This window comes from Xyrauchen texanus, chromosome 45, assembly GCF_025860055.1.
Source record: "Xyrauchen texanus isolate HMW12.3.18 chromosome 45, RBS_HiC_50CHRs, whole genome shotgun sequence".
NCBI classification, from domain to species: domain Eukaryota; kingdom Metazoa; phylum Chordata; class Actinopteri; order Cypriniformes; family Catostomidae; genus Xyrauchen; species Xyrauchen texanus.
The window spans coordinates 17,465,611-17,493,502 of record NC_068320.1 but is presented as its reverse complement, the minus strand read 5'-3'; the positions used below and the strand labels follow the sequence as shown (position 1 = coordinate 17,493,502).

General features: G+C 37.1%; 1 protein-coding gene across 3 annotated transcripts in view; it reads right to left on the bottom strand.

The window, feature by feature from the left end:
• Positions 1-1,577: 1,577 nt before the first annotated feature.
• Positions 1,578-27,892, bottom strand: part of grip1 (glutamate receptor interacting protein 1) — a 197,473-nt gene continuing 171,158 nt past the window's right edge. The window contains exons 16-26 of one of the 3 annotated variants that reach the window (XM_052118849.1): positions 26,798-26,943; positions 22,127-22,331; positions 21,758-21,897; positions 21,339-21,524; positions 16,292-16,460; positions 12,161-12,199; positions 11,748-11,859; positions 10,526-10,570; positions 7,334-7,567; positions 6,293-6,439; positions 1,578-4,771 (exon numbers count right to left, since the gene is read on the bottom strand). In XM_052118849.1, the coding sequence (XP_051974809.1) occupies positions 4,508-4,771; positions 6,293-6,439; positions 7,334-7,567; positions 10,526-10,570; positions 11,748-11,859; positions 12,161-12,199; positions 16,292-16,460; positions 21,339-21,524; positions 21,758-21,897; positions 22,127-22,331; positions 26,798-26,943 (1,687 nt within the window). In that variant the 3' untranslated portion in view covers positions 1,578-4,507. The remainder of the gene's footprint in view (positions 4,772-6,292; positions 6,440-7,333; positions 7,568-10,525; positions 10,571-11,747; positions 11,860-12,160; positions 12,200-16,291; positions 16,461-21,338; positions 21,525-21,757; positions 21,898-22,126; positions 22,332-26,797; positions 26,944-27,892) is intronic. The other 2 variants (XM_052118850.1, XM_052118851.1) reach the window with 2 other exon arrangements.

Below are 27,892 nucleotides of genomic sequence, written 5' to 3'. Positions count from 1 at the left end.
CAAAAACTTTCTATTACAAGTGAGAACTTTTCTGCTTCTTTTCATAATAGTCTCTCAGGGGAATTCAGCAGGCATTTACCATTTTCCAAATGAAAAGCAAACTCATTTGATTCTATCATTGATTCCATCATGTCCTTAAATGCCTAGTTCACCCTCACATTCACGCCATCACAGATGTGTATGACTTTCTCTCTTCTGCTGAACACAAACAAAGATTTTCAGAAGACTATCTAAGCTCTGTAGGTCCATACAATGCAAGTCAACGGGGTCCAAAACTTTGAAGCTCCAAAAGCACATAAAGCAGCATAAATGTTATCCATACGACTTAAATGGTTTAATTCAAAGAAGCGATATAATAAGTCTGGGTGAGAAACAGATACATATTTAAGTAAATAGTTTTTATTATAAATTCTCCTCTCTGCCCAGTAGGTGGTGATATACGTGAAGAATGCGAATCGCCAAAAACAAAAGAACAACTCTTAGTAGAGCTGTTTGAAAGTGGAGATTTATAGTAAAAAAAAAACTTAAACATACAGTGGTGGCTCAGCGGTTAAGGCTCTGGGTTACTGACCAGAAGGTCGGAGTTAAAAACACAGCACCACCAAGATGCCACTGTTGGGCTCTTGAGTAAAGCCTTTGACCGTATCTTTGACCTTATCATGGCTGATCCTGCACTCTGACCCCAGCTTAGCTGGGATATGTGAAAAAGAAAAGACTTTCACTGTATATATGCAAAAACATTTTGTGTAATATTTGACCAAAATAAAGGCTTCTATTCTATATGGATTGCATGTGTGCTTTTTGAACTTTGTATTGGACCTACAATGAAGAGATTTTCTCAGAGATATCGGTGTCTGTGTTCAGCAGAAAAAAGAAAGTCATACACATCTGGTATAGCATGAAGGTAAGTATATGATGGGACAATTTTCATTTTGGGTGAACTATCCCTTTAATATCTTGATTATTAAGTAACAGTATAGTAAAAGCAATGAGACCCTCAAGGCAGTGCTATAATGTGAATATAGTCATGGCTAATGGGGTAAGCTGTCCTTTAAATACAACAGAACAGCATATTGGTGTCTGACTTTATTGATCCTAGAACTGAAAATCAGTACTAATATACACAGTATATTCTCCTTTGCAGCACATATAAAATAGTTTGATGTGAATATTACAAGATCCTACGGTTCTGTTGCTACAGCTGAATTCTGCCCCTTTGGATGGAGTCATTTTGGATTGTAATACTACAAATTGTTCTCTAAACAAACTGACTAGGTCACAGCAGAGGCAATTTTTTTGTTACAGCAAATATTTTTTTTTAATGTATTCTAAACTTCATTTTCTGTAGATTTAAAATATAAGACAGTAAAATAATTTTAAAAAACAAATCAGTCCTTTTTTTGTTTTTGTTAATGCATGATTTTCTGTAAAGCTGCTTTGAAATGATGTGTGTTGTGAAAAGCGCTATACAAATAAAAATGATTTGACTTGAAGTGATCACATCATCGGGGGAAAGGATCCAACATAGAATACCACACTTAATGAGGTTTCATATGACAGAGATTAATTCAGTGTCGCCTCACCACTCGGTATGTCGTTTTATTGTTTCTCTTTGTCGGCCATACAAAGGATTACAGCTGTAGGAATCCCCAAATTTATACATAGACGATAAACATCATGCTAACAAAGTATTAAATTTGTACAAAAATACTTTACAGCTCAGATTACCTGTCCATTAGAAATAAAAATACAATATTTCAGGGACATAACTGTGACATTGAATCATAAATTCATCATATACTGAAAATGGATACCCACTACTTTAACTGGCAGTGCTTGACTTCACTAAATGTTTCCATAAATGAAACATGAACATGAATGAGGTTTTTTTTCTTACACAAAAATGTGTGCACATGAAGTAACACAGAGAAGTGCTGTGACAAACATAGGTCAAGCAAGCATTGCATGTTGTAATGTTCACAATGTTCAAAGTGAAAACTAATGCTTGAATCAAGGCTCGAAAACCATAATTCAACATGTAGTGATTTATCTATGACATTTGAGAACCTCTGAAAATCCAGTGCATGAGTTTGGGGAATGAGCCCGTACCTGAAGGTTTATCTGAAACCAAACAAAAAAGACACTTTTTTTATAGTCAAACGTTCTCCATTAAGAAACTCCACGTGAGCGTGCCATTGACGAGGTTGGACCACAATGTGTCATTTGAAAATAGTGAGTAGACAGGATCTTTGAGCACTGACAACAAGGGTGATGGCACTCAATCAAAAGCCACAATGTTTCACAAAGGTGGGTGAAGGTATTCATTGCCATTAGCAGCCTGCCAATGACAACGTGTTTTTCTCTTTACTACGATTTGTTTCTTTTTAACATTTTTTTTTTCCAAGCAGAGCTACAAATGTGAAGTATGTTTAGTGGTCTACCACATACGGTAGAACTGACAACTCAATAGACAAATCCATTCTCTCATTATTTGACACACTTTTTTTCTCTTTACAAACAGATTGCATACCCTTTGGGCTTACACAGTCTGAAAAACAAGTCAGATGAGACATATAAAACCATAACAGTACCACATACAAATTACCATAATGATTAATAACTATTTAAACAAAGGGGGGAATACAAAATACTTTTTTCTGGATTCTTATGGATATTAACCCCATGCTTACATTTTTTAAATACTTTTTTTATGTCATTATAAGTGAGGTATACCATTTACTATAGTAACCAATTTCCACCAAAATACCATAGTTACAGTTATTGTTGCTACAACAAAACAGTGGTACTGTAACTTGGCATTAGCCACCAGTGTCATCACAAAATTAAATGGCGGAAACTTTGTGAACGATTCTTTCACAAAGATGATCACTTTTAAATTTATTATGACTATTTTGAGTAGTTAATTTTAAATTTGACTAATTTTACTAGTTGATTTAAGAGTCAAATTAACTAGTAACTGTGTTATTTTGCAAGAAACAATGGTTATCATGGTATTTATATTTATTTATTAAATTTTTTTTTTTGCAAGGGATTGCACATTTGAGCAAATAAGAACAACTTAGAACAGGAAAATGTCTACCGTAAAATCTAAAGCCCATCCCAACATTTCCATATTATTGTTGTTTGTAATTCCTAAAAATAATATGTATCCTAGATGTAACTGATAGTAAACTGTTAATATCCAAATACCTACTTACACTGCTGTTATTTTTTTTTTTGGATTGATATTGGACTGAATGGAATAAATAGCTGTAATATTCTGTGGGCCAGTGATGGATTTCCTCAAAATGGGGCAATAAACAGGAGAGTCTACAAGTACAAAGAGCTTTTTTTATTTGTATTTTTTTTATTTAACCAAATGACCTTTTCTATGTCATCAGTTTGCTCCAATACATGGTTGACAGGGCCCACGGCATCCCTCATGTTCACTATCGATCACTCAAATACAAACACCCCATATAAATCATCATTTTCTATTCATAAAAATAGATATTTGTCCAATTTCAAGATAAGGTGCCTTTGTGCCACCCTCTCATCAATGTGACATTGGATTTCATATTTATACGAGACATCAGGTCAGCTACAATGAATAACAGCATAGCGGACAGAGAACCGAAACATGGGGTTGTGTTTTCTTTTCGTACGTGGATGTTGCCAAGCTCTTGTATTTGGACAAGTCTACCTCAATCAATATAAAATAGTTCATATTAGGTCTCATGCATTATGCTAAAACCCATATTCAGTTTACAACTGAAAAATGGCTTCCAAATTCATTGTGCTGATTATTATTTTTATTTTTTTACCACACAGCTGTCGCCCCTCCTTTTGAGCAAAAATAAGGGGTGCACTTTGACCTTGGCATCAGATATCAGGAGGAAATACACAGACATACAATATACACACACTTGTGTTGCAGTCTCACTAAATAGAAGGGTTGATGGCTGTGTTTAGGACGTTGGACTCTGACAGACTTTGTGGACGCACTGCAGGCTTGCGATATAAAGTCTTCACACACTCGCGCACACATTAGAACTCTCACAAACACCGACACTGTGTTGCCAGTCATATCATCCTTAAAAGTCTCAATTTTGCTTTTATGCTTTGCTTTTATTTCTCTTGTTTTTTGTATTCTCCTTCAAACTATTCTTGTTTATTGGCAATAATTAAGGATGGCACTGTTTCAGTTGTCATCATGGTTGTTTTTTTTTTCCCTTTTTTGATTTTGTTTTTAATAGTTTTGGTTTCCCAAGAGGTCAGTGTGGTCTTTTCCATAATTGTCGCAATTTTCACAGGGTAAAAACACACCCAGCACGTCAGGAAAGGACCTTTTGTCATGGTGGCTCATGCTCTTAGGAAAAAAGGTCTGGGTGTGTGCTGTTTAAGAACAAGACCCTCACTTTGTCTCCAGCAGAGGGAGCCGTTCAGGGAGAGTTCACTTTAGCACCATGAGGAGGAGCGCTTAATTGCAGGCACCAGGGAGGTTCTGCTATAAAGTCTTGTTGGGGTCTGTGTCCTCCAGTCCTGCTAGTGTGGAGTTGTGCTGGCCCTGTTCCAGCCCTGCGGTGGGCGAATTGAGTGGGTCTCCGGGGTCAGTCCAGTTCACTGGCTCTTCATTGGATAATGGATTCAGTTCTGAGGGCTGGGAGGAAACTGGGTTTCGGCTTATGACTAGATCAAGTTTATTTCCAGATTCCGCTATTAGAGGTACCACTAAGCAGCAGTCAAAGTCTCTGGTACGTACGTGGTTTATCTGTAGAAAAAAAGTGACAAATTAAATGTCATTGCATGTCCAATTAGGGATATTTTCTTTCAATGTTACAATACTTGAATATTTATGTATCAGTCATTACTTTTTCCAGATGCATTTGGTGACACTAGTGGCACAGATATTAGTCGAAGGCACTTGGATATGAATAATAAAAGATAAGATCAACAGTTATTTCTGAAGCTGAATGAAAGCAGTCCAGTTTTTGTGTTTAAATATTTTTACATTCATAATATATAGCACGTGTATGGGATATAGGAGGCCTTTTGAAGGATAAAAACTACTGTATGTGGGTTCAGGGGTGTCCCCTGAAAGAAACTGTATAAAAATTTAAAAGAATTGACCATTTTTATATTTTCCTTAAAGTGAGAATCTACTAACAAACAAACAAACAAACAATTAAAATAACAACAGTGATGCATTAAAATACTGTTTGCTTAATTAAAGTATAAATAGGCTTTCCTTGCCATCCACGCCTTGATGAAATCTCTGAATAATTTTCACAAAATTAGAACAAAAATATATTTTTTGTAATTTTTAATTGTATTTTTTATAACAAAGGCTCCTAACTGATTAATGAAGCTAAATTTAGAGGAAAAAAAACAAAAAAACGTCCCAACACAAACCTGGCTTAGTTGAACCATCTGAATCACATATTAGACACCTAGTTACACTTTTTTTTATTTTTGTTTTCTACAGTGTTTAAGCAAAAGATGGCTATATCTATTGCGGGATCTTCACTACCATTGTTAAAAAACCACACCTGCAACTACTGAACGTACAGTAAATCAGGCTTTATGCTGCGCCTCATGTCTATAGCTGGGAGAGAGGCAAAGCACGGAGAGCTGGAATAAGTGCATAGTGTTGGACACGCTTTATTCCCACACTAGTGCAAAATACTTCTCTCTAGCGTTTCATGAGCTATTCACACTTCATGCTTATAAACACATATGCTTACATAGTCACTTAGCCAGGCGTCAGACAACTAGCACAAAGATTTAGATCTTGGTCTGGATTGAAGTGTCCGTCTGTCTGCCTATTGAGTACCCCTGCTTTAACATTGTTGTGTTAATAGTTTTTATGTAAAGTTGGAGATGTTTTTGGACACTAGGATAACTATTTTCATAAATATTGAATGCTTTGTTGTATTAACAAAAAAAAAAAAAAGTTTACTCAGTTACAGGTGACATGACTGGGAACAAAACAAAATAAGCTTTTTGGAGCTACCTTATTTACACCCTGAGATTTGTAATAAAATATCAGAAAAATAAGAAGAAAAAAAAAGTACATTTTTGGATTAAGATTTTTCTTTTTCTTTTTCAGCAGTTTCTTAGGCTGAGTCTCTCATCATTTATCATTCAAATTTGGATCATCTTTGTTTTTTAGTTTTAAGTCTTTGATTTTGGGCATTCCACTGAAACAGGAACTCTTTAAAAACAATTTCACAGCTTAAAGGGTTAAATACTGTATGTATTGAAACACCTCACATTTATCACAGTGGCTCACCTGTAGCAATCTGTCATAAGACTTCAGGCCTCCAATTTCAGCAGGCCCTCCAGGACGGATGTTGTTCACATAAACCCCTTTCTCCAGGACGCCATCAGACACACTAAATCCAAAGTCCTCAAGGTCAGAGTCCTTCAAGAGACTCACCTATGAATGTAAAAGTAGTTACATACATTAAACTGTTGTTTTCCAGTAAAAATATCAAAACATCCTTAAAACAAGCAGTCACACTCAAGTTAACTTGAGAAGCAAAATTGCCAAAGATATAAGTGTAATTTTTTCACTAAATTTGCAAACTGTTTTTTCTTATTTAAGTATAAACTAACAATTTTTTGTTTTTGTTTAAAACAAGAAAAAAAAAATACTTTCCAGTAATTAAAAAAGATTAACTTAATTCAATATATATTCTCTGAAAACAAGTGTTCGTATATCTTATGTCTCTATCTTGTGTTTAGATATTTTTACTGGAAAACAGATAAAAAAAATACTGATTTAGTGATATAATAAAAATATATATTTTTTTTTGCTAAAGATTAAATTGCTCAAGGCTGGGGCTTGAGTAGCTCAGAATTGACACTGACTACCACCCCTTGAGTCTTGAGTTTGAAACCCAGGGTGAGCTGAGTGACTCCAGCCAGGTGTCCTAAGTAACCAAATTGGCCCAGTTGCTAGGGAGGGTAGAGTCACATGGGGTAACCTCCTCGTGGTCGTGATTAGTGGTTCTCTCTCTCTCAATGGGGCATGTGGTAAGTTGTGCATGGATCGCAGAGAGTAGCATGAGTCTCCACATACTGTGAGTCTCCGCGGTGTCATGCACAATGAGCCACATGATAAAATGCTCGGATTGACCTGTCTCAGAAGCTGAGGCAACTGAGACTTGTCCTCCGCCACCCGGATTAAGGTGAGTAACCGCACCACCCCGAGGACCTAATAAGTAATGGGAATTAGGCATTCCAAATTGGGAAGAAAAAAGGGATTACATTTTTTTAATAAAAATGTGCTCAAGGCTGAAACTAAGACACTATTTACAAGCATTCCCACCTTATGAAGCTCAACTGGGGTGGGTGACAGAATATCCTTTATCTCCTGCTTCATTCTCCTCATGGAAAAAGCCTTTTTGCCAACGTCAGTGGGCAACGTGTTGCTGCGGCTGGCCTGTGCGTATTGCAGTTTGTTGCTGCCGCGTTCTTGAAAACTGGCCTGGCGGCCCAGATGGCTTCGGGTGGGCGCAGGGTCATGGTTAAGACTCAAAGAGCTGCCCGACATGATAGTGGCCTACAGTGTGGCAAGCAAAACCACAATAACCATATTTCAAAAAACATTTCAGCGTTTTTCAGTCCTCTTAAAGGGATAGTTCACCCAGAAAGGAAAATTCTCTCATCATTTACTCACTTTAATGCCATCTCAGATGTGTATGACTTCTGCTGAATATTTAATCTCTGTAGGTCCGTACAATGCAAGTGAATTGTGATCAGACCTTTCAAGCTCCAAAAATCACAAAGGCAGCCTAAAATGTATCCATATGACTCCAGGTGTTAAATCTATATCTTCAGACGTGATATAATAGGTGTGTGTGAGAACCAGATCAATATTTAAGTCCTTTTTAACAATAAAAAAAGAATGGAAATGTTGATCCGTGTGTTACCCATAGTGATTGCATCGCTTGGATTTTTTGGTCTGGCAACCATTGACTTGCATTGTATGGATCTACAGAGATTAAATATTCTTCTAAAAATCTTTGTTTGTGTTCTTCAGAAGAAATGAAGTCATACACATCTGAGATGGAATGAGGATGTGTAAATGATGTGAGAATAACACATTTTTGGGTGAACTATCCCATTAAATACAAAAAACTACAAATATTCCATGTAGAATCTCAATTATTATGAGGTCATAAAAACGTCATGTATCAGAATTCTACAAAAATTTGAAAATGCTGTTTTAGATAGCAGTTTAAATATTGCATTTCACACTGCAGAAAACTGCCGTCACTGCTTCAAATGTCAGTGAACAACTGAAATGTACATTTTGCAAAGGGTTTTCATTATGAAGAATAAAACATACTCCACTGTGTTCATTATTTAACAGAACACAGTATAAAGATACATTGATAGTAAAACACCCATAAACTCTCATAGTTAAAGGGCCATAAAGCTTTATAGTCCCCCCCAAAAAAAAAAAATTAATCAGTCATTATTTACCCAGCCTCATGTTGTTCCAAACCTGTGCCACTTAATTTCTTTCATGGGACAAAAAAGGAGATTGTAAGCAGCATTTAAGGACTGACAGGCACCATTGACTTTTATTGTATTAAAAAGAAAGATGTCTTGAAAATGAACTGAGGATTTCAAGACCCTAACATGCTGCCTAACATGTCTTTTTGTGTTTCATGGAAGAAAATAATATGGGTTTGCAAGAAAAAAGGAGGTTGAGTAAATGATGACAGCATTTTCAATTTTGGGCGAACTATCCCTTTAACACTGACCAAATATTATTATTTAGTCTTGCACTACAGACTATGGCACAGCATTGCAATTACAATTATATGCATACATTTGTGTTAAACGTCCTGTTTAGTAAATACAGTAACAAGAAGCAAAATGCTGATGGACAACAATACACAAACTCTTAGTAGAAACATGCATTTTTACACACTACTAATGACAGTTCGAACCACTTCAATTTCCACCATGGTAAGCCATGGCAATGATTAAACAAACCTTTTTTATGGCTAGTGGACAATTTGGTGATTTATCATTTTAAAAAAATCTTCAAAAAGAAACGTGTTTCGGTTCTGTTGCAGAGGACACTACACAAGACTGAAACTAAAAAAACTCCACAACATACAGCCCTTGCAGCAGCTCTCCGATCATGCTTTGTATGAGCCCACATGCCTTTGTCAATATCTCTTCAATCTACCATCATATGCCAGTTTGTGTGAATCTCACTCAAACTGCATGGAATAGAATTCCAGGTCAATGACAGGTGACCATACAAAAAGTGGAAACTGTTCATATCACCAAGCTGATGCATTAGTGTAAGCAGCATAAAAACCATTACATTGGTTATCAGACACATAATCATGCACCTTGACAAAAAGGACACATATAATTAATTCAGCATATTAAAAATATTGTGACTTTTGTAAAAAAAATAAAAATAAAAAAATTTATTATAATGATTTTTTTGAGTGCAATATTATCTACTACTGGCACAAACCAGAGGCAAACACTTTCATCAAATCCAACTAGGGCCAAAGGGTACATTCAGTGTAAAAGCCTTTTGATTTCATTGTATTTCCACAGACTAGTAACAGTGGAAAGTGACTTTCAAAATGAACGTTGAGTACTAAAAGCTTCTGTGTGCCATCGGCTACATTTAGTCCGCATTTAACTCAAGGTACCTGACAAAGCAAAGACAAGAAAATCAATCTGCTTTCATAAAGTGTTTCAAGGTTAGTCACAAATCACGTCAAATAAAACAATGCATTACATGACAGAAGATATTATCTATTGTACAAGGCTGAAAAAAGAAACATTTATTTAACACAGGGGCCTGTCCTAAAGCCAGTTTCCAAGAAATTCCCCATGCTGTTCTTTCCATTGTTATCTTTAAGTGTAAAACAGTTCTTTCTATTCTTCTGTAGTATTTTTGGTATTTAAAGAAACAGTTCACCAAAAAAGAAAAATTCTAGCATCATCATGTCATTCCAAACCAGTATGACTTTCTTCTGAAGTTAGGCAGAATGTTTACTATGATCTGTTCCATACAATGAAAGTAAAGGGGGACAGATGCTGTCTAGTTCCAAAATTCACAAAAGAAACCACATAGCTATCTATCAGAAGGGATAGACTGAATTTAAGAAGTTATTCACAAAAAAATCTTCCCTTCCACCAAAACTCTCCAAGACGGCTATTCTTGACGTGCCATATTTGAATGTATACAAACGCTACAAAAAAGTAATTCCACTGAAAAAAAGTCTGTCATACAGGATTGGAATGACATGAGGGTGAGAACATTTTCATGTTTGAGTGAACTATGCCTTTAACACGTCATACTTTAGTTTTGAATGCACCCCTAGGATCTGAAGTGGATGTCATTAGTGGATGTCTGTGAAACCCCCCACTTTCAAGCAGGCCCCCGGCAAGAGACACTAAGCCTATTAGCACAAGGAGAGCACTTGTGTGCCAGCACTACAAGCAAAGAGGAAGCCCAAAGAAAGGAAAGTGGTACCAAGATGGCCAGGTTTCTCTTATTCAGAAGCCTGTCTGGCTTGTCCTGGAAAAAGAAGGATCTGTTACTCAAAACCAAGGTTGGCATAGCATGCTACTAAAAAAGACAGTGGAGGGGGGGCATGGCGAGGAGGGGGATTCAACGAGTGCAAAGAGCTAGGATGACCAGGGGAGTTCCCTGCTGAGAAAAAAAACTTCTTAAACCAGCTTTAAATGGTTTGCTGGCCTTAACTTGTTTAAGATGATCTCCCAGCCTGGCCAGGCTGGTATTCAGCTTGTTTAGCTGTTCGTCCAATCTGGCCAAGCTGAACTTCAGGTGATCTAGCTGGTCTTCCAGCCAGGTCAAGCTGGTGTAAGGTTGATCTATCTGGTTTCTAAGCCTGGCCAACCTGTTCTAAAGTTGGTGTAGCTGATCTCTCAGCCAGGCCAAGCTTGTGTTAATTTGGTTAAGACAGTTTCCCAGATTGTTCAAACTGGTCTTCAGCTGGTTTAGCTGGTATTCCAGTCTGGCCAAGCTTGTCTTAAAATGGTTTATCTGGTCTTTCAGACTGTTCAAAGCTGGTCTTCAGATGGTCTAACTGGTCTCCCAGCCTGGCCAAGCTGGTTTCAGTTGGTTTAGCTGGTCTTCCAGTCTGCCATGCTTGTCTTCAAATTTTCTAGCTGGTTTTCCAGTCTGGCTAAGCTGATCTTCAGGTGTTCTAGCTGGTCTCCCAGCCTGGCCAAGCTGGTGTTCACTTGGTTTACCTGGTCTCCCATCCTAGTCAAGCTGGTCTTCAGCTGGTTTACTTTGTCTTCCAGTCTGGCCAAGCTGGTCTTCAGATGGTTTATCTGGTCTACCAGCTTAGCCAAGCTAGTCTTTAGCTGGTTTAGCTGGTCTCCCATCCTGGCCAAGCTGGTCTTCAGATGGTTTAGCTAGTCTCCCAGCCTGGCCAAGCGGGTCTAAAGTTGGTGTAGCTGGTCACCAAGCATGGTCAAGCTGGTCTTCATATGGTTTAGCTGGATTCCCAACCTGGAAAAGCTGGTCTTCAGCTCATTTAGCAGGCTTCCCAGCCTGACATGTTGAAAAGTACCCCAAACCCCTCTAAAACCACCTAACAAGCCAATCTCACCAGGCTGGGTGACTATCTAAGACCAGCAAACCATGTTAGGCTGGTTTAAGATCATTTTTTCAGCAGGGTGGGAAAATGGACACAACTGTAAGCCATTATATTTTTTTAAATCACCTCAAGTTCTCGCAGGATCCCAGATTGGCCACATGTTTCCAGGTCTTCCAGTGCTTGGGACCAGAAGTTCTCTTCCTGGTCTGGCTCTGTCCCATCATGTCCCACAGTGAACCTGGTTAAAACACAGTTACACATTTCACCACATGGTATATAAAAATAAGGACATTCAATGAGCAGGCAGGCATCACAGTGATGGGTGCAGGAGACAGCCAATGATTTGTGCAGGCTATGGTGGGTAGAGGTGGGACTCTTGGAGAATGACGCATACAGAGACACCCAGTTGGACACACTGTGATGGACACGCCATGGTGAGCGATGATGTCCTGGTGGATAGTAGGGCTTTATGAAGTGAAAAGGGCCGGATTGATTTGGGGAAGTAGTGCAGGTAACAGGCACACAGCACTGAATCTCACCTGCTGTCTGAGATTAAACCAGTAGGCAGCGTGGACACTCTGCAATGGGAGATCAGCTTCAGTCAATAATGACACTTAGAGAAACAAACACCACTTTTGATTCAATCCTTAAAACTCAATTTGTCACTTTTTGATGTAGAACTACATTGGGTTTTGCAGCAAGACTTTATACCCAATTTAGAAACACTTTAAGGGTCTTTGCCTTAAAATCACCACAATACATTCCCAACTGACAAGACTAACGATAAAGTAGGACACTTTCTGATAATTTTTTATTTGCATTGCTATTGAAATATGACCCAATAAGCCATCCACGTCATCTTATATGATTACCTTAATGCTGATGGAAAATTATACATATAATGACAGATGGCAGAAGCTTAAGTGTCCCACTTTGCCAGTTGTCCAATTTAACTGTATTCACCCTATGGAATATACTATAAGGGCAAGTTTATAAATGCATACCTAATAAAAATGATGTGCAGGTGAAGCTGGAGGATGCTCCACATTATACGTTTTTCAATTTAAGTTCAGACTGCAAAATATACTGAAGCATATCTGGAATGATTGAATGCTTTAAAGATGAATTGAGTCTCTACTTTCAAGTAAATGTTTTGGTGAGTTTCCTGGATCCAATGTTTTTTATATATTTAATAGATTTTTTGGTCCCTTAGCAACATTCGTGTCAAAGAACACTTCTAACATCAGAGAGTAATGATAAGTTAATTATAATCTTGTTCAACCCCAAGACTAATTGTAACCCTAAAATCTAATTGGTTCATAGGAATGTTGTTCCAGGACCAACAAGGATGTTGATTCAGGAACACATTCAACTTGGCAAAATCACAATCCAGATGATTTGTTTTAGTCCCATGCTGTAGGGGTATAAGGCAGCACATGCAGTCACCACATAAATACAATTGTAACATCTTAGAAAAAAACCTCAGAGGGTGATCATAATTATTGTGTCAGCTAAATACTTAAAAGGCCTTGTCCCTTAACAAGTCCTGCTGGGTTCATTATTGCACATAGGGCCGACTTAAGTCTTTGATCTACAGCACAAGGAATCTGAATTACAAATTTCCGACTGTACAGTATGAGCTAACAAAGAATAAAGTGAAATCACCCCAGAAACTATTGATCAAAGCTCTGCTACCACATATTTGAAAATACAATGTTCTGCAAACGTACTGCATGGCTCAGTTAATAATATGACTTGAGGGTCAATTTTGGATTAAAAAAGACTATTATGCACAGGCGGATTTGTAGAAATATTGCAGATGGCCCAGTTAATCTGAATAATAAAGTTAAAAGTCAGAATGTTCACATCTTAATCTTTACACTGATGCCCTTTGCAAGATTGTGTCTTTTTTAATTTAATGAATTTGAGAAGTCACAAAAAACATGTTAATAGGTGAAGTTGAGCAGCACAATACTTTTCTGTTCTTGATGAAATGGATATTGACTTGTCAGTACTTTTCATTTTTAGGAAAATAAAAGAGGTAATAAAAGGATAATATTTTCGAGGGCTGCAAACTTCACTTTTCCAATCCACTTAACTCAGTCTTATGTATACTGCTAATATAGTAGAAAATCCTTCAAATAAATACAAGACATCACATTAACCTGGGTGTCTGGCTTTCACCTAAAAATGAAACTTCTGTCGTTATTTCCTCACCCTCATGTATGTAAAATGGAGTACTTTTATGGTGCTCTTATGATGAATGATTCTCATTTGCAACATGGGAAAGACAGGCCAGTGCATTCTTCAACATTCTCTTTTTGTGTTCAACAAAAGTTAGTCAGGTTTGGAAGTGCATGAGTGTAAGTAATGCCTAGTGGACACTACACAATTCAAGCTCATCTCCATTGATGTTTTGAGTCGGTGACTGGTCTGCAACGAGAAGTCTCGGATTTCACGACGAAAGGTCTCATTGTGTGTGCACTCCTGCGACAGGCTGAGACGAGTCCCAGACGCTTCGACAGTTTTCAAAACTGCTTGATATCTAGACAGCTTGTCGGCATGTGTGCCCACTGTCCCGACAAGCAAAAGACCGACAATGAGACACAATCAATGAAATATAGAGACAATGAAATCCCCATACCCTATAGCCGTTCTTTCATGTTTGTCGAAAAAGGAGAGCAAGATTTAGATAGCAGGAGACAAAAAAAGTCATAAAAAAAAAAAAAAAAGAAAAAAAAATGTATATAAAAAAAAAAAAAATCAGCCACTTCTCCCTTTCTGCTGTTTTTATTATTATCAAATATTTATAATTTTTTTTCCTATGCAAATGGTGACAATAAAGCAAGAAAATGGACGAGAGCCACTCTTTCATGTTTTTTTTTATACATGTATCAAGAATAAACTGCGGGAGTATGTGAATGAATTTCGTTATCTTAATTTTAGATGCAACGGGAAGAAGCTTAGGGCAGCTGAAAAAACTGATTTTTCACTGGTTCTGTGTGGATTAAAAGGGAATAAGCGTACAATTGGAAATTTGAAAAAAGCAAATGGATGAACATATACAATAGTAGAGGCACATATATGAGCAGCAGGCACACTGGAAGCTCAGATTCAGGTACTGCACTGATTTTGTGTGCTTTCTTGTCTTTTACTTTTTTATGCTTTACTATCATTCAGTAAAACACAGACGTAAAGATTAATGCATGTCCTCATGAAATCAGAAACTCTCTCTCCTCGAAATCTGAACATAAATGGTCAAAACAGACAACCAGGTGTAACGGTGATGTCTCGCTTGTACATTTGTGATAGGATTACCCAAAACCAAACTTAATACCAGGTGTACACATGGTCTCAGTCAGGGACGAATGCTTGTGTAGTTGATACACTGGAGTCCTTAAATATTCACACCAGCACAACAAAAAAACAAACTGTGAGTCACAGGACGCCGACTGCAAGTCGTGTAGTGTACACTTGGCTTTAATTATATCAGAATTTTCATTTTTGAGTGAACTGTTTAAGTAATAAGTTATGATTTCCCTTCATCCCAAATAAAATTTCTAAAGAGACTATGGCAATTTTTTAAATTTATATATCCTGGTAGATTTTGAAACAAAAAAAGACTCTTGGGAGAACATTCATTTTAATTGTATTTATTTTCTCAAATAAGATTATAGTTATACGAAATATAACTGTTTGGAATGATCACTCCCAAGTACCTTATTTCTGTTCGATTCCACTTAATATGATAATTTATTAAAAAAAATAGAGGGGAATTTGTCCCCTATTTCCATAGCTTCTTTCTTATTCAAGTTTAATTTATATCCAGATCCAAAGATCCATACAGATCTATCTCCTCTAACACCGCATGTAGTGATGTTTCTACCTCTGTTAAAAACATTATGACATCATCTGCATACAATGCAAGTTTATGTTCTTCATCCAAGTCCTTTCATTCTAGAATGTATTTGTATACTTAGTGCTAAATGCTCTATACACAAGGGGTCCCCTTGTATTGTCCCCCTCTTTAATTAAAATTTCTCTGAGAGAGTTCCATTGGCCCTCACTCTTGCATTTGGTTGATTGTATATTTCTTTAACTAATTTAATAAACTTCTGATCAAAACCAAACGCTTTGCATGTTTCAAAAATAAAGGGCCATGGAACTCTATCAAATGCCTTATCAGTATTTAAAGTCATTATTAACATCTGTTGCTTAGTTTTTGTTGCATAATCGATAAGATTAAGTGTTCGTCGCACATTATCAAACTATAAACGATTTTTCACAAATCCAGTTTGGTTTAAATCAATTATTGTTGGTATTATTTTGCAAGTCTTGTAGCTATTATTGATGTAAACAACTTTTGATCTACATTTACAAGCGATATTGGTCTGTAGGACAAACATTGTGTGGGATCTAAAGCATGATACTATTTCCAATTTTCTCTTCCATTCTACCAAGTTTTAATCCCTTTTATTCGTTATAACACATTTCTCTTTCTTTTTTTGATTTAAATGCCATTATTTTTGAAAGATTTTGCACTATTATCATAGTTTGTCTTGTGAGTAAAAAAGAAATAAATAAAAAGAAAATTTAGTAATAAGCGATTAAATCAAGATTAGCTAATAAGTGTATTTAAACAATGAGATATGGTTTATTATGTAATGTACCCGCTAGCACTTGGCCTGTCCCAGTCATCCACACTGAGCCCGAAGTCTGGTAGGATGTTGTTCCTCTGCCGGCTACTGTTGACCGGGGAGAGGCTGCCCCGGCTGGGCTTGGCGTTCCGCCACTCATGGCTGTGGAAACTGTAGCCTGTTGCCTGGAAACCTGTGGGAGCTGAAACAAACGCATGACCCAGGGTCCATAATTAACTTTGTAACATCTGGTGAATTGAGAAAACTTGTCATCCATAAACAGTTCTTATTGACAATTTGCATATGATTATTTTTATAGAATATCATTTATTGTCCCCATCACAATGGTATTATTTAGCAATTTTTCCCATTGCATATTTTTGCACCTTTCTCAAAAAGGATTAAGATAACTAATAATTATTTCCATTGTATTTATTTTCAGTGTATTTTCATAAAAAATAAAAAAAAACCTTTATGAGGACAATTCCACAAATGTGTGGCATCTTGAGTTTAAAAGACAAACCTTTGGGCATCCTATATTAGTGGTGTACACAGACCTCAGCAGGGACAGGGGCAAAAGAATAAAAAAGGGCACTGATTTTATTTTAATTGTTTTATTTTTATAAAACATTTTTTTAAAGAGCAGCACTTATATATACTTAACTTATTCATTGCTTTTTGTGTATTTAACAATTTTTTTGGTATTATAAACATTATTTTCCATTATTTCCTTTTTGACAAATAACAGTCTATTCTGTTATATTCCTAAAAAAAGTCCCATATTTTACCCTTTTTTTTTTCTCAAGACATGGTCTGTGATAATCCCATGTTTTTGATGCGTCATAGTAGAACCATAGTATTTTTAGAAGTATCTTGGAGTACTATGACAGTATCATGAAATATGAATATAATAATTCAGTACCATAGTATTACCCTGATAACAACACAGTGACTTTTTTATTTTTATATTGGGCTCTAATCTTATTCTTGTCTCATCACTCTCTTCACATTTCTCATCTCTGAACCCTCACTTTATCCTTTTATCCCTGCTGCTCCCATTCTGAGAGTTTTGAATGGGAGACCACATGTCCAAAAATGGTAATACAATGGTATTTTTCTGAAAGTGATTAATCTAACAGTTTAAATAAAAAACAAACTGGCTTTACCCGAATCAGACAACACCTTCAGTTAATGGCAGTATTCTATAAAAGATGTATACAATTTCTAGCACTGAAAAGGTATTAATGTAATAAGCATGTTTTGGCGTGCTTTACATTCTGTTTTGTGTTAAAGGCACCTACACTTAATTTTTTTAATACCCCATGATTTACAAAGAAACCTCATAATATAACAATATTACAGTTATTGTGAGATTATTACGAGATTAATTTTTTATTTTATTTCACTATTTTAATTTAATTATTAAAATGTATATATTTTTTCTGGATAACCAGTAGAGCACCTTTGTGAATGAAAGGGGCATGGGCTCTAACCCCTGCTATCCCTGTTCTGTGCACATCACAGTCCTATTGGTAAATCGTTTGATAATTTATGATCAAACATAAAATTAGCCTTGCATAATTTTAAAAATTAAATGACCAGAGCCTGGGAACCTGAACAACCTGTAGCCTCTGTGCCAGTGTTGCGAGAGAGAGCTGTATAATGTATATATGCGCTCTGTCTTCTGGGAACAATTCATTATCAGGGCTTTTTTTGTCAGATTTACAGTCAAATCAATATTTGACTGTACTAGTTTTAACTAGTAAAGTAGTTAAAACACATCAAATGTCAGTATCTACCCCTTAAAATTCTGATTTTGGCCTGTAACACCTCAACTTTTTCAACTGATCAAACAAACAATGTCATCATTTTAACAAACGGATACTGCATTTTTTTGTAGAAAAAAAAAAAAAAAAACAACATTAATTGTTAACAAATTTTAATGACCAAAATCTGTTACCACAACTTTCCCCATTACAAAAATTGTACAATAATAGTCCTTAAAATTGTGACAGTAACATCGGTCTGACAGTAAAGTCAGTCATTACTCACATTTGTTGCTTGCCAAGTGTTAAGTTTGGACCCTGCACACAATGTAACTCTGTAAAGATCCAAATATTGATTTGACTGTAAATCTGACAAAAAAAGCCCTGATAATGAATTGTTCCCAGAAGACAGAGCGCATATATGCATTACACAGCTCTCTCTCGCAACACTGGCACAGAGGCTACAGGTTGTTCAGGTTCCCAGGCTCTGGTCATAAATCTGGCTCAAGACAGCTGCAGGCAGGGCGAGTACTACAGGGAGAGAGGAGAACAGCATACTTGCAGTGTTCACACACTCGTCTCTGGAGGGAGCCACAGCATTCTGCTTCATTCGCTTTGGTCTGATTCTCCCTCGGAGACAACCACCAAGCACAGCATAGCCTCAGGGCTTTATAATTCCCCAGAATTCAATACATATTAACTACTTGTGATTTGTTCACCCTGCAGGGCATGAGAATGTGCAAGAAATCTTAGTAAAAGATTCTCTGAATAGCTATTTTATTTAAATGTCCCCTTTCAAAGGATTAATACATACAGGTAGATCATACAGGTAGATACTTTATTGTGTTGACATGGGGCATTTTAAATGGAAAAGTTCACCCCAAAATGAAAATTGTCTTCATTTACTCACCCTCATATTGTTCCAAATCTTTAGACTTTTCACGCAACACAAAAGGTGAATTTTGAAGAATATCCTGCCTGAATAGCCTGTCTTTAAATATAGTGTAAGTGAATGGAGACTGGGGCTATCAAGCTCCAAAATGACAAAAGTACCACCATAAAAGCATTATAGAAGTGGTCCAGATGACTTCTTTGTAAATGGTAAATGGTCTGAACTTATATAGCACTTTTTTAACCTTAGCAGTTTTCAAAGCGCTTTAGACTGTGACTCATTCCTCCATTCACACACCACATATTCCAAGTTCTCTGAAGCAATACGACTGTTTTGTCTCACAAACAGGCTGAAAGTCATTACTCAATGAAAGTCTTGCCCGTTGTCAAGCTCACAAATAAAAACATTACAAATCTGGAAAATAGCAGGCAGCCAGAATATTGTTTAAAAAGTAACCTTTTGTGTTCTAAAAAAGAAAAGATAAAAGACATCGGGTGATAAAATGTAGAATGTTCATTTTTGGGTGAACTATACAAGAGAGAGAGAGAGATAGAGAGAGAGTGAGAGAAAGAAAGAAAGCAAGAAAGAAAGAGATGTTTCATATGAACCTGTTAACATGAGGCGTGAGTGTCTATCTCAAAATCTCCTTTCCTCATCAGAGTGAGAGAGGAGGAAAAGAGCAGGAGAACGCAAAGGTGGCCTTGAGGAAATATATGTCAGCAGCACTGGGACAAATTAATCATCTCTATAAATGAAAAATGACTGATGATGCCATTTGGTTAATAACGGGAATGAGGAAAGGGTTTTGCTCACTGATAGGTTAGTCATAATGTATTTATATTGCAATTATATTTGTTACTAGATTTACATTTCCAAAAGAAAATAACAGTGTTTGCAAGGTAGTAAAAGAATAGCTCAGTATGCAAATATTTAAATTACATCATCACTATCTGTCAGATTTGCGATGCCAAATTACAACAGTTAAAGAGGGATTTTCAAATCTTAAAGTTTCTTAAAAATACTAAATACTAAACATTACAGAACACCTAAGGCCGAGTCTGCACATTAAAACATTTGTGACAAATGTATTGAAGAACATAGTGAACAAGGAGAATAGGTCACATAAAATAAAGAGAAGATGGAAAAAGTAGGAGGGAGAAGAAGAGGAGGAAGAAGAGAAGCAAGCAGAAGAAGAGGAAAAGGAATGAGGAAGAAGAGGAGGTAGGAAAAAAGGAAGAAGAGGACAAAGAGAAAGGAGAAAGAGGAAGAAGAGGAAGATGGAAGAAGAGGGGAGGGGGAAGGAGGAAAAAAGGAAGAAGAGGACAAAGGGAGAGGAAGAAGATGGAGGAAGAGGAAGAAGGACAATAATGAGGAAGAGGAAGGAAGATAAAAAGGGTGAAGTGGAAGGAGAAAGAAGAGGAGGAGGTAAGAGGATAGAGGAAAAAGAGGGGGAAGAGGAATGAGAAACAGGTAGGGGAAGAGGAAGACAAAGAGAAGGGGAAGTAGGAGAAAACAGAGGAAGAGGAAGGAAGAAGAGGAGGAGGAGGAAGAAGATGAATGACAGAGAAGATGAGAAAGAGAAAGGAGGAGGAGGAAGATGAGGAAGAGGATGAGAAGGAGAAAGAAGAGCAAGATGAAGGAGAAAATTATTTCACTACAGTGCTGCTTTGCCAGCACTATAATAATTCTGTGTTCCGTTTTCAGAATTGTTTATAGGTCATGAAACCTTGTGGACCAATTAAATAATTGCTACTACAGCCATTACTTTCACTACATATAAATGCAAACAGATATTTGTGGGACTAACACCTACAAGCATTATAAATTAATAGAACCCATTTCTCAGATAAATAAATCTGCCTACTTGGCATTCTTGCTGCAATTCATGATTATGATTAGTCTTGACCAGTAGGCCTCAATGTCGAGAGAGCCGATTGCGATTCAAACACATTACTGACGAGTTATTCAAATAACCATGTGCATCCCAGTGCTTATTACAACCAATTTTCCACTCAGCAAAATAATGCATTCTTCTATATAATGCACTGTACCGCCAGCTGGCCTCATAAAAGACACTTATCCCACTGCAGATTACTGTAAATAATTACCTAAGTAAATACATTTTTGCAGGTCTACAGAGAAAGGGAAACTCAATTTAATGTCCATTAGACCTGTTGGGCTTCAACCAACCCTCCAGGAAGCAATGGGATTGACACAGCTTGGCACTGTAGTTAAGTTTGGGGGTCTGATCTCATCAAAAGAACAGGTGGTGCATCCATGGTCATAAGAGACTCTTGACACAAGATATATTGTATGTCATTGGGCAGAAAATGACATGAGATATTAAAGGAAATGTTCACCCAAAATGAAAATTTGTGATCATTTATACACCTTAATGTTCCAAACTCATACTCAAATTTACCCTGGGTGCTGAAGGTGGCATCAATGCCAGAGCCATCCCAGGATTCCACTGCGCTGTCTACACTGGGAATGGTGGTGGAATACATGTCAGAGAGTTTGCCGGGTTTCTGCCCTGTTTGACTGTCATCCTCCATGTCGCTCAGATCATTCAAACGACCCGTTACTGAGGGCTGATTTGGGCTTGTCACTACAGAAAGAGAAAAAGAAAGAAGAGAGAGATCATGAACAAGAATCTAGAATCGTCTGCCAACTTGGATGCAATGCATTCTGAGATTGCTTTCTCCGCTCAGGACACATGCTGTGCTGCCTTTCCTGTACTGAACAATTTATCTTAAAAAGCAATATTATGCTGCCTATGTTTTTACACTGCCAAACGTGTATATTGTGAATTGTATGTACAGTATATATTGCAGAACGTACATTCTCCCTGCTTCTTGATCTTCAGAGTGACGGACTCCCCTGCCATCTGCAGCAGGTGAATGGCCTCACTGAGAGGTTTGCCCTTCAAACTGTTGCTGTTAATGGCCAGGATGCGATCGCCAATGTGGATGGCACCCGTTCTGTAGTGACATGAGCACACCAACTCTTCACGCGCAAGTGCAATGCATCAAAGTCTTTCAAAAGCCTTCTTATGTTATTGTATACTTATGTCCATTTATAATAACCATTGTTAATGGATAACCCCTAATATAAGATATATGATTACAAATGACACATTCAGCATTATTTAGTAGTCTTAAAAGCATGTATCACTGAAGCCCTGAGCCTTGAAGGCGTAAACAGTGTTACCTCTCGGCCAGGCCTCCTCTAGTGAGGCTGGAGATGATGATGGGATCAAAGGGCTCCTCGGTGCCCGAGATGGTGATGCCTAGCGGGCCGCCGAACCGTTTCAGCTCCACCGTGTAAATGATGGCGCCAGAGCTCTCCTGCTCGTCTGCAACACAGGCCAACAGCACACGGGCGTCCCTATCAACACTGCCATCACGTAGGATACCTCACAAGGGGCAGAGAGCAGAGCGAAGACACCCCTCACAACACCGGACAGAGAGAGGAGGGAAGGAGGTGGGGTGGGGTGGTTGAGGAAAAGGAGGATTGAAAAGGAAATTCACTGCAAAAAATCGTATCCTTAATGCGTATCTTTCTTGTTTTCCAGTAAAAATATCGAAACATCTTTAAAACAAGAAAAATCCATCTGAATCAAGCAAAACTGAGTAAGATATCACCATTATGTGGTTTTAAACCCATATGACTTTCTTTATTCCATGAAAATGTTTTATTTTTATTTTAACTGAATAGAAAAGAGCAATCAGTACATTATTAAACATGTACTGGTCGCTGTTTTCTATGCAATTAAAATAAATGAGGACTACAGATTTCAAGCTTTAAAATAGGCACAAAAGCAGCATAAAGTGTTACATATCACTTTTAAGGTGCTTTTGCAACAGATTTAAAGCTTGGAAGCTCCAGTCCCCATTCATTATAATTGCATGAAAAAGAGCGACCAGTTCATTGGTCAAAATGTCTCCCATTGTGCTCCACTGAAGAAAGTAAGTCATACAGATTTGGAATGACATGAAGGTGAATTAACATTCCCATATTGTGAAAGAAACAGATTTTCTTCACCTTTTCATGCTTAAAATAAATGAAAATAAATCTGCCATTGCCTGAAAAAACACTCTGAAAACAAGCATTAATGTCTTATGCAGTTTTGCACACCAGGTGAATTTATCTTGTTTTATGGATTAAAAAAATAAAAATGTCTTTACTGTAAAACAGATAAATATACTTGTTCAGAATAAGATTTTTGTTTTTTTTCCATGTAAGAGACAGGTGGAGAGAAGACAGGAAGGGAGAGGAGCCAAACTAAAAGAAACAAAACAATACAACCAACTAAAAGCCAAGTAAATAAATACAACCGCTAATGTAAAAGAAAAACTAAGTAATAAACTGGAGAGAAATGGATAGCTGGAAGAGAAAGGAAATAAAGGCAATTCAAGGGAAGAATGATGTAAAATAATGGAAATGCCGCATTCGGAAAACAAAGAAACACGAGAGAGAAATATGGAGGAGCGGCAAAATAGAGACATCCACATGCATAATACAAAAAATGGGATTTCGGCTCTGTTATCCATTTCAGGAAAGAAACCTTCATTGGGTTCAGAAATGGATACTGCACCTACTACTACAAATCATTATACACACCAGCATCAGAGGAGAACTAAACCTCTACATCCTAGACCCACAGTGGTTTTCAAGAAACCAAATGTCAGATGTGAATTAATTATAGGAGTGAGCTCGAGTGCATTTCGTGCAAACTGCAAAGAAACATTTTCTTAATCAGTATTTTTGTTAGATTTATGTTTTAAACATGAAAAGCTAATTAAAATGGGGATAGAAAGACATATTCTCTAAAAACAACCCTTTTCGCTTTTCAAGTCAATTTAGGGGGGATCCTGGGCATTCCTGTCATTCATCTGGTGAAGTGTGGAACTAGCTTTTGATTTCCAGAGACAAACTCATAAAATGCACTTGCTTAATATGTTGCGGTTAAAGCATCTTCTAAATAAATAAATGTCAATGTGTGATGTTTTAAAGATATTTCGATTTTTAAACTAGAAAAGACAAAAATACTGATACTGAAAATGCACTGTGCAATCAGCAAACAGAAGGAACTTTGGCAACACCAAAAGGCACGTTAGTTTTAAATCCATTTAATAAAATATTTGTAACATTTCTTTACAACACTCAAAATCACTTAAGAGGTCAACAAATCCATTTAAAGAGAAAGAGGAAAATAGAGAAAAAAAACTCAAGACCCTCTAGGCAATCCTTGTCATCTCCCTCCCTCTTCAAAATAATAATGAAGCACTAATACTTCACACAGCACTCCATCTCTTAAATTTCAAACGTTTGTGTATGTGTATGTGTGTGTGTTTGCGTGTACTTGCTTTCGACACTAGAGGTCTGGGGATGTTCGTTAACACGAGGTCGGCTCATTAAGCCTTTGTTTTTTGACGATGGACTAATGGAGAGATCGCAGGAAAATTACCCCCATTTAGCTCGACAGTCAGCACCCTCTCTCAGTCTGTGTGCTGATGCTGCCCTAGACTGATGATCTGTTGTCATTGCTCTAAAAAAGGACTCGTAAAAAATGGATGTAGACCTTAATGTTCATGGCAAGAATGATCTAAATGAGCTCCTAGCTTTGAGCAAGCAAGCGTGATGGAATCTATTTTCTACTGAGACACAGTAGAAGAGCCCTTCAGTGGACATACTAGACATTCCGCATGAAATATGAATGCAAAATAAATGCAATTCGCAGGTTTGATTTCTAGTATACACATGATGCCCATGAAGAGTACAATGGAGATAAGGATTGCAGTTAAATGCTTTTGAAAGGTTCAGAGCTGGAGTATGGAAACCTGCTTTGCACCTCTAGAGGATGGGTGAAGGCTCTAAGGGGTTTCTAATCAGATAATTGAACCATACAAGCATTAAATTGAAGTGATTAAGCCCAATTATCCTCTATAAGTGCAATATTAATAGTGTTAAGGATGAAGTGAGAAGTGTGTGGATGCAAGGACAGGTTAGGCCATGCAAAGGCAATTCCCAGTAACTATACGTTCTGTCGAAACTGTGCAAAATGACCAAAATCAAGTATCTTTCTTGCTGAAAACCCCCCCAGCTAAAACCAGCTTAAGCTGGCCTAATTTGGACTCCCAGCCTGGTGAGGGTAGTCAGTTTGCTGGCTTTAGAGGGGTTTTGGGCACTTTTCTCCTTGCCAGCTTAAAGGGATAGTTCACCCTAAAATGAAAATTCTCTCATCCGTTACTCACCCTCATGCCATCCCAGATGTGTATGACTTTCTGTCTTTCTGCAGAACATGAAAATATCTCAGCTCTGTAGGGCAATACAATGCAAGTGAATTGTGACTAAAACTTTGAAGTTCCAAAAAGCACATAAAGGCAGCATAAAATTAATCCATAAAACTCCAGTGGTTAAATCCACGCCTTCTAGAGTGATCAAATAATTTTCAGGGGTGAGATCAGACCAAAACTGAACTCCTTTTTCACTGTACATCTTGCAATTGCCGTCTCTAGGCACGATCATGGTTTCAAGCTCATTTACACTTCCTAGTGCTTGACACATGCGCAGAGCGCTAGATGGCACTATAGGACATGAAATTGAGCTTGAAATCATGATCACTAAGGAAACAGCAGATGTCAAGGTTTATAATGAAAAAGGAGATACATTTGGGTCTAATCTCTACCAAAATCGATTGGATTGCTTCAGAAGACATACATTAAACCACTAGAGTCTTATGGATTACCTTAATGTGCTTTTTGGAGCTTCAAATTTTTGGTCGCCATTCACTTGCATTGTATAGACCTACAGAGCTGAAATACTCCTCTTAAAATCTTCGCTTGTTCATTTTTGACAGGTAATAAAACCAAGGCAAACCACAGTCCTTACAGCTGTTTGAGGTAAAACTAGGGCAGACTTTATGTACATATCTTATCAGTGCATTACCATGTAAGTATGTGCAACACATTTGACTGAACAATCAAAGCTTTGATTGCCATGTTCCTCGGTTTCAGTGTTGGTGTAGTTACATTTTGCTTTTGTAGAGCAGATATCTGTATGTTGTTCTATCCCACCAGAAGAAAGGACAGGTTGACCAGAAGGTCAGGTGGATATAATGAGCATCTCAGTGTGACATTTTCAGGCAGCAGAGGCACTACGAACCATTATCACAGGTGGAACATGGGCTACCTCAAGTTGAAATAGGGGACAGTTATATTAAACAGAAGGATCTCAGGAAGAAACAAATTGCTTCTTAGTAATAACACCTTCATAAAACCTCCATCTGTCACAAAACATCAAGAAGTACAACTAGGTTTGTTGTGCCAAAGAAGTTTATAGCTAAGAGCACTTCCGAATGTTTTCTATCACATTGTCCATTCTCATGTCCTTGCCGTATCTATTTGAAACTAGATTAAATCGGAATAAGATAATCAGTCGGGCCCTAAAAGCCAATTAATTATCTTGATCCTGGCTAACAAGCATGGGTATTATGAATCTTTGCTGAGGCAGCGTCTTTGTCCTTGAATGGGGTTTTAGTCTTAAAGGGATACTAAACACAAAAATGTATATTCTGTCACCATTAATCACCCACATATCATTTTAAACCTGTATGACTTTCTTTTGTGGAACACAAAAGGAGATGTTAAGCAGAATGTGAGGGAATGACAAGCTTTAGTCTTTATTCAATTTTATTGTATAGAAAAAAGATGGCGTAAAAGTGAATGGTGACTGAAACTAAACATTCCGCCTATTATCTCATTTTGTCTTTTGCAGGTTTCGAACAACAAGAGGGTGAGTAATTGATAACAGAATTGTCATTTTTGGGTTTCAATTTTCATCTGTGTGTGGGGGGTGATTGCAGAGACTCTGAGGTACCTGAGTTGTCCTCGTCCTTGCGGATCTTGAGTTTGACCAGGTCTTCACACTGCTGCAGGATCTGAACAGCGTCCTCCATGGAGCAACTGTCCAGGCGGATGTTGTCTATTGCCAGAAGCTTATCCCCAAGCTCCAGGGTGCCCGTCCTTCATACACAGTAAAATAAAGATATAATCTGGCAGATCAAGAGAATGCTGTTCCTCTGCACACATCAGCACACACATGTGCTCTATCTGATCTAAATGGGGAAATACCATAGACTTCTATGCTTTTATATAATTATAACTATAATTACTATAAACTAACCTTAACCCACACACCAAGTCTAACCCTAACAGAAAACCTTTTACATTATAAACAAATTATAAATATAATAATTTAGTTATGGATCGTCCCAAATGAGAACATACCAAAATGACATCCCAAAATGTCCCCTAAGGGAGATTTTGTCTGATTAAGCTCACTTTGGGGTACAAATTTGTCCCCAAACTAAAGCAAAGTACACAAGCACACGCGCACACACGCACACGTGTTTCCCACAAAATCAAAAGAGAAAGTATAGAACAAATGGCAGCCAATTAAGACTATTTTTAGGACCATTAAGATCATTTCATTGTTGACTGCAGTATTATTATATCAATTAAGCATATTTCACCCACAAATTCTAATAACTATAATAAAAAAAATACAAAATAAAAACGAAAATAAAGCAAAAAAATTATTATAATAATAAAAGAAAAATATGTGAAAAAATGAAAATTTCAAATTCAATAATGCATGATCAAAACAATGAATGAGAATACAATACAAACAACCTTAAAGATCCTGAAAATTGACTTTTTTCTTTATGTAAAATATAGCTTCATTTTTCATTACATTTTTTTGTGAGATTTACACATGAGCATGAGTCTTTATGTAAAAGTGCAACTGCTTCTGGATTTTATAGCAACCTTTCTTCAAATACAGCAAGTCAATATTTCTTTTCTCAATATTTTGAGGGAAAGGTTATTCTATGCGACATTTACACTGTCATATTGTTTTATTCTGTGCTTGCATTCTGTAAGAAAAAACATCCATTATTCATAAGATGGACTG